The sequence below is a fragment of the Labrus mixtus genome, chromosome 20 (genome assembly GCF_963584025.1).
Source record: "Labrus mixtus chromosome 20, fLabMix1.1, whole genome shotgun sequence".
Classification (NCBI taxonomy): Eukaryota; Metazoa; Chordata; class Actinopteri; order Labriformes; family Labridae; genus Labrus; species Labrus mixtus.
The window spans coordinates 7,532,009-7,539,983 of record NC_083631.1 but is presented as its reverse complement, the minus strand read 5'-3'; the positions used below and the strand labels follow the sequence as shown (position 1 = coordinate 7,539,983).

The 7,975-nt window shown below is 41.6% G+C and overlaps 1 protein-coding gene across 1 annotated transcript; it reads right to left on the bottom strand.

Moving 5' to 3' along the window:
- Positions 1 to 502: 502 nt before the first annotated feature.
- Positions 503 to 7,772, bottom strand: dhps (deoxyhypusine synthase). Its single transcript, XM_061027092.1, has 10 exons — positions 7,621 to 7,772; positions 5,468 to 5,668; positions 4,816 to 4,977; positions 4,605 to 4,726; positions 3,735 to 3,831; positions 3,080 to 3,166; positions 2,720 to 2,825; positions 2,530 to 2,633; positions 2,251 to 2,376; positions 503 to 1,373 (listed from the first exon to the last, which is right to left on the bottom strand). The coding sequence occupies exons 2-10, from the start codon at positions 5,660 to 5,662 to the stop codon at positions 1,278 to 1,280; spliced, it is 1,095 nt and encodes a 364-aa protein (XP_060883075.1). The 5' UTR covers positions 5,663 to 5,668; positions 7,621 to 7,772; the 3' UTR covers positions 503 to 1,277.
- Positions 7,773 to 7,975: the final 203 nt, after the last annotated feature.

Here is a 7,975-nt window from a genome sequence, read left to right as displayed (position 1 = left end):
TTTTTTAAATTTTTTATTGAGGACAGAAGTTCCAAAAGGTTGGCCATAGAATCAAAGTTTACAGAAGGATGTTTGAGTCTCTCAATTAGGAACAAAAACATGTTGTAAAATGAAGGCTTTCTAAACGAGTTGAATAAACTCAGGACGTTTTATGAGGTTCACCTGCACCGTCCAATGCCATACAATAGAACTGTTGTGTCATAAAGTCGACTTTATGATGCCTATAAGGTTCAGATGTTGTTGACTCTGTAGTGGAGCTGTTGGTTAGATTATGTGTTAGCATTAAGGTCACCGTTTGTCTGAGACTGCAGCTTGTTCGGAGGCAGGAAAACTTTACTTTTACTAGTCTAAATACCTAACAGAGCTAAATGTGGACATTTCAGAGTACATTATTAAGCATTGTCATCATTGTGGAGGTGGAACTGTACTGAACTGAATATATAATGCACATGAACCTCAAAAAGGCCCCTGAATTATTTTTGTGTCTAGACATAAATCAAACTGAGGAGAATCAAACTTTAATATTCAAAGTGTTCTTTTCAAAGTCCAGCATGTAAGTGTTCATTCCATGTAAGGCAAAACATTTTTCTCTCTTCACAAAACGCAGAAACCAAACAAAGTCACGTTAGGTAAAGTGTCACATGACGGGGCCTTTGTGACATTCTCACATAGACCCTCTGCTCGTAATTTTTTTTTTTTTTTTATTTCTTACAGGAGGAAATGATCCATTTGTGATTTATTAAGCGGCACAGTGTCTTTCATCTTGTAACAGGTAAAGGTTTGAATAAAATAAAGAAGCAATAAGGTCATATTCAAGTGCTGTGACGGTGTGTAGTGCCACAACTAAACAGAAATAAATAACAATGCCTCAGGAGCATCGATCCCTTCTCACTCCCACACACACACACACACACACACTCATTCTCTCACTCACAAACTTGCGCACAGCTAAAACCTGATGCATTCTAGGCTGTCTCTTTGGTGCATGCAACAGCATGCGACCCGTGCTATTTCAATAATCTGAAAAGACAGGGGGAAACTGTACTTGTTTTGACAAGTAAATAGTGTTATGGAAAGCATTAAGACCAGAAACCCTCACCGCTGACTCCCATAAAAATCAGGTTTTCAGTTGCAGCCTTAGATGACGCTGCCTTATTACTGTTGCCTTGCCTTAACCGAGTACCTTCACCACTAACACCTGCTAGAAGTCAACCACAGAAAGAAGACCCAGCACAGGAACAAGCTGCTCGCCGTTTCTAAAAGACGGGTTGGAGCACTCAGTCTTTTTTCTTGAGCGCAGACAGCTCGTCGGCGTGGCGAGCGAAGGTCTCTGCCACGAGCAGAGGGAAGACTAAAGTGGCGTCAGCATACACCTGGAAACAAAGAATACAACAGCATGTCAATTGTCAGCAAAATAAGTCACACCTACTTCATTACACTGAAGGAAATCCTAAGTTTTCATCTTTATGTGCTGGTGCTCAAACCTATGATTGAACACTGTGCAGACGCTGCCACCTGGTGGCCAGACATGGAGGCACAGCTCCAGGCGACCACTCAAAGTTCAGGCAAGTTATTGCACAGAAACCTCAGCAGAAGCATCCATTAAAGGCTTTATATGCGATTTTTCACACTTAAATATAAGTGCTCTGAAAATAACTCTGTGAGTCATGACTGTCTACAATGGGTGTAACACCCGAGTCCCACTGTCTGTGATGTTTTCAGAGTCCTATCTTCAGTTTGTTTACATCGCCCGGACGGCCGGCTGACTCCTCCCCTCGTGTATAAAAGTTGTTTAATTGAGGGACTAGAGAAAAGAAGAATAACATACTGTACTCACTGCTTAACTGTGTTTCTAGATCACGCTCATTTCAGGGAAATTTACATGCAGTGTGAAGATACGAGCATAATGAAGATCGCTAGCATTAGCATGCTAACACAACAATGCAGCGCGAGTTGTTTTGGTTTCATGCTGGTGCTCAAGGGCGACATCTGCTGGAGAAAAAAAAATCGCATCTAAAGCCTTTAATCTAAAGACCTATCAAATAATATCTGGAGGGACAGGACAGGTAGTCTCTCAAAGTATCTTCTGATTGGAAATAAAAGGTACACAATGTTCACACTAATCAGGGGACGAGCATGCTAATTATTTCTGCGCTCAATATCTGTCAAGTCAAATGTATTTATATAGCACATTAAAAAACAAAACTCAGTTGACAGAAGTGCTGCACAGGTCAAAAATTAAATGTGTACCTTAACAGGAGTGGCATCAGCTTTGATCTTTCCCCAGGACACGGCCTCGTCGGGTCGGGCTCCAGAGTCAGAGCCATCGAACTCGTGACCCGTGTTCACAAACACGGCAAAGTCAGCGCCGTTTCTCTGGAGGACACAGAAGAGAGGCAGAGCGTCAAAGGATGGAGTGATGCAGGTTACATTCTACCACTCAAGGCCAACTTCATTCATTATTCAAAACTTGGCAGCGTTGATTACAACATCTAATGTAAAAAACAAAGACGAGGTGCTGTTAGTTACCATCAGATTAGCATTGGATATGTGATGTTTGACCACCCCTCCTCCCAGGATGATCATTCCAGTCCTTTTGGCAAACACTGAATGGCTGTTCAACTGGCGAATGTCTGAAATAAAAAAAAAAGTCCACAGTCATGACATGAACAACAACTGAAACGCCTCCAACGATCCTGTTCTGTAGCAATGGTTTTACCTTCAACTATGTCCAAGACTAAGCCAGGGTTCCTGTAAGAGTGGAAGTAGATCATGTCGCCCATCGAGCCGTCAGTCAGAGCCGGACTGAACACAGGGATATTATTCTGGAACAAACATATAGGAAACATTTAACGACCAGTGAGACCGGACAGGAAGCAGCTTTACATCAAGAGCAAACTTAGATATTCACACTGGTTTTAAATCCACTGATTTTACCAGTTCTTATCAAACCACCAACAACCAATGGTTACGTCATAACACTAATAAATTAGATTAAAAAATTTAACCACAGCTTTAATTAAAACTCAACAGAACAGTGTAGTGTAGTATACGACATTAGACGCAGCCAAAGGCTCACCTTGTACGCCCAGTAGTAAACCGACTCAGGATTATTGATCTCCTTGCCAAGACGATGGATCATTTTGGAGGGAGTCCAACGCACACCCTGGAAAAAGAGAAGTTGAAAGTTTTAGACAATTTATAAAATAAACTTTAGTAACATCCTGACTGCAAACTTTGTGGAAAACTGTTTTTTTTAATAGGGCCCGTGTCCACATGTCAGTGATTCTCACCAGCGCCCACTGTTGCGAGGCTACAAAAGTTAGTTGTTTAATATTTGCATTAATTCGAGGAAATATCCCGAAGAAAACAGAACGATGCAAATGAGTCGTGTCCCGGCATCAGCAGCACCTGGAAATGTTCCCTCGAGAAGACGAGTCAAATCTAGCGTCTCCTTCGTCATTGTTGTTGACAAAGCTGACATCAGAAGCCCCGCCCCTTCTTGATTTTGATCAGTCGTTGAGGGAAAGGTGACAATGATGAGCACCGTCCTGACGCCAAGGGGGTTTTAGTGCTCAGGATGCTGGGTGCTGGACTACACTGGTTTTGTATTGAAAGGGGGGCTGTGCCAGTGGAAGCCCTTAATGTGAGACCCACAACTACTGCCAGCCTTCTCATAATAAAGACGTCCGCTGTGTTCTTAAACAGCGTCCTCATCACTCTGAGAAACCCACCTCTGTGTTCTGCTCCAACACCATCTGGTCCAGGATCGGCATCAGCCAGTCTTCAAACTTGCAGTAGTTGTCATTGGGCACCAAAATATTCCCAATCCTACGTTCAGCAAGAACAACAAAAGAACAAGTTAGGGAATCTGCGACAGGAGGACCTTTAAAGACGAGCACCTGCCTGTCAAACATCACACTGTTTAATATACGAGTACACAGCAGAGAAAGTCTCGAGATCAAAGATAACAACAGTAAAGCTTCAGCCGAGGATAACAGTCTGACCGGAATGAAAATAAACTTACCATGAGAGAAGCCTGAGACATCAAGTGTGTCTGCTATAATCTAAACTACAGGCAGCTTTATGGTTAGCTTAGCATAGCATGTTAGCAGCTAAACCAGGCTCAGCGCTTCAGAGGTGCTGACGAGTGGTTGTTTCAAAGTTATCGGACCAGATTTAATATATGGGTTGGATCAAATCTTAAACACAGGTAGTTCAAAGAAATATTGTAAAGAGCAGGTATCTAATCTTGTTTTATGTCTGGATTAAACCTGCAGTTTGTGTTGTATGACAACCATCCAATTTTTCTTTGAAAAGCTGAGACAAAAGTGGGCTGGCTTACCTGAGCCTGGGTAGCAAAACAAGGAGATTATCAAACTGTTTCTGGTCAATAAGAGGTCAGCCATATAAATCGACATAAAACAGGGAATCGGTTGTCATTGGACACCCTGAGCTCAACTGTTTCATGCTAAGCTAAACTAAGATGACCGGCTGCCAATTGGACATACACAAACATAACTCTATGTGTTCTTTAAGGCTCAGCTCCCTGATCAGAATCACCCTGAGGACATGAAGTGACAGGTGTATTATATATCACCAACCTGTTGATGCCTCTCTGACGGAGCTCCTTGCCCGGCAGATTGAAGTCTCCCAGGTAAGCGTTAGCCAGACACTTGATGATGTCCTCCTCTATGCCTCCAGCTGTGGTCACAACCACGTCCACCTGACACACAGGAACACGGTCAGACGATTGCTTTTCTGTGATCTGAACATGACCTAAGTTATCATAAGAAGGCAGTAATATGTTTGTACCATTTTGTGCTCAACCAGGTAGCGGATGCTCTCTCTGATCCCGGAGCTGATGAGGTTGGAGGTGTAACCCAGGAAGATGGTGCAGCCCAGTTTGGGTTCCACGCCTCCGATAAAATCAGCTTCGTCTTGTTCTACCTCCTGTGGCTCGAGGCGCTTCTCAATCTGTGTGTGAGGGAGTGACCAGACATCAACCGTCATGAAAACAAGTCGGGTGAGCCAATGTGTCAATGTGGTGGGAAATATTCAGGAAAATTATCATTCTATTTGTCAGCCAAGGGGCAAATAAAAATGCTGCATTCTGATTTTTGGAGTTCGGTTTTGCTGAACTTTTGACTTCAACAAAGCAGTTTGGTGGTAAACTCCTAGATTTAGCACCAAACTGCTTTGTTGAAGTCAAATTTCACTTCAGCTGGTGATGAAGATAGGCCGGCATTCCCAAAAATATTCAGTTTCTCCTGCTTTTGAATTATTTATCTTATAATACATTTTTTTATGCTTTGAAAGTCACATCTAAAATCTCACCCGCTTCTATTGTACAGTGATGGAGGGAGAAATCTTAGAGGCAAACCTCTCATCATCATCAAGGCTTACTCGGGTAAATAACAAGAGTTTGATTCTTTTAAGGTCCTTGATCCGAAGTGGATCCTCTCACCATGCGGTTGATCTCCTGGATGGCCAAACCGAGCCTGCTGGCCTGGAACCCCGTGTTGAGGTAGGTCTTCAGTACGGCCTGAAGGTCGACCCCCTGGTTAAAGTCGTAGCCTTTAATCATCGGGGTGTCATCCGGGAGTTTGCAGCTACGCTTGAGAACGGCCTCCATGGCAACGGTAGGGGCTTTGTCTGCCATCTTTTTCTGCAAAAACAAAGAAGAAGACACGGTGGTGGTGGTGGTGGTGGTGTGGTTATCATCAAGGAGATTCACCACTAAGGTAGCAGCTCTGCTCTCACTTCACATGCAGAGCCACAAGTCTAAATATATTAAGCTCTTCGCTCATAAACCAAACAGCATGGAAAGTTTTCAACAAGAATCTGCCTGCAGGCTTTTGTTTGAGGAGCGTCGGGAAATTGAAGTGATGTCTTCAGGAGGTTTGAAACTGGTTTTCTTTTTTTTACATATTTCATGAGCATAATAATACAATGGAAAACAACTGTGATACACCCATGAACATCCAGTTAAAACAGCCTGAGACTTTTTCTGTTCAAACCAAGAAGGAAAACACAACAGAGACATGTTGACAAGACTTTTTGCATCTGCACAGCGGTTAAAAGAGAAGAGTTCAAACACCTGAACTTTTAACTCTGTCCGCGTTATTTGTCTCACAGCAGGAGGGGCTGCTTGATTATGACTAATCACGATCATTCTGATTGATATTGAGGTCACGATTCATTTACAACATGAGGATCACAAGCACGTAGTTCACTTAAACGCTTTTAACACTTTCACATAATGCACACCACGACACACACAAAACAAACAACCCATGAACAAGTACAAAATAAACTAACTGTGTTTTTCAGGTTGTGGTGATGTTCTCTTGTGGCCAAAACAACAAACACTTTAAAACATTTACCACACCTGACAAAACCTAACATCATAACGAGGGCAACTTTAAGGAACAGTAACTGTTTAATCTAGATTATCTCAGGAAGCCAAAATCGTAATTGAAATGAAATCTTGATCAATTGCCCAGCACTAACAGAAGGGATCTTTTCATTTTCCTTTCTCACTTGGGATCGATTACATCTTGAATTCTACTTAAGAGCTAACTGCACTGATGGAAAGTAACTAAGCGTATTCCACGTAGTGTATTACAAAAATACAAATGGTGCTTCTTCTTTCCTTCTTCCTTTTCTTCGTGCCATTAAAGTTCTACTCTGCAACAGCTGAAGTGGAAATAATTTGTTTTCCTTCACTTCACAGCTCTGTTTGCAGGCTCTGCTGTCACGACTTGTAGAGGTGATTGTTTTGGGGTTGGATCGTTGAAGTTTTATTTACTTCCCCAGTGTGCAGAGATTAATGAGAATATTCCATCATGGGACAGATTTTGGATGTTGAGCATTGTTTCTGTTTGTTTCTACGGATGCTGTCAATATATTGCATGAAATCCAGGAGCTGGATTTTAATGTGTAAATAAGTTATATATTTAAAAAAAAAAATGTCATGTCAGCTGTTATTTTAGCCCAGTGTTTTCAGTTTTGTTCAAGTTTTTGATGTTGTTCACGTGACTTGATTTGCAGGTTTGAAATCGTCCAACAGCGTTCAAACAAGACACAAACATTTGAAGCATGTCAGCAATTAACTCTGGGTTTGATTTCAGATTGCACTTAGGCTCAGAAGTTATTTGCAGACATGGGACAGACTTTAGCTTTAAGTCCTGTTTTGGTCGCTACATGCTAATCGATGTTTTAAAGCATTATGTAATCCCGACCTGTGTGACCTCATGTTGGTTTTAACAGCTAGTTAGTTTTCTTTCATGCACAAACAAGTTGGTTACGTAACCCACAACTTTGACAAAACTAACTTACTGCGATGAAAACAACAGCAACTTCAACGCAACCAAAGTGTTAAAAATGAGCCAAAAACAAGCGTTAACGATCCGGTGTTACTGTCACATTAAGCCACTTCTTGAAAATAGGAAATATATTATATAACTGAAGCAGAACAGCATCAACACCAACAATCAATGAGGCTGATGTTAGCAGGGAGGCTAACGGTAGAGAGCTAGCTGAACTGTGCGCCGCTCTCCTCCTATCGAGCAGCTTTAAATCGAAACGAAACGTGTAAAAACTGATATTAATACATACCTCTTCTTTAAGGGGTGTCAGGCGTTAAACGAAGTCAATGGGTAATGTCAGCGAACACAAGAAAGACGTATTTTTAGTATTTGCATTCCGGTAAATAGAAGCATGGGCCGCCTGCGGCAAGCGAGCTCCAACTACGGAAAGAGCGAAGGATCAAATAAGACCAAAATGTATTTCTGCGCAGAGAAAATTAAAACCCCCTCTTAAAAACTTTTTTAGCCGTGTAAATACTGCAAAACAGTTTTTTCCTTTAATGCATTATACCATCCATGTTCATTTATTACATGTTAAATTGTTGCTGTGATTCTTTACTCAGTTTTTGTTTTTTATTCTATTTTATTTATTCATATTTAATACC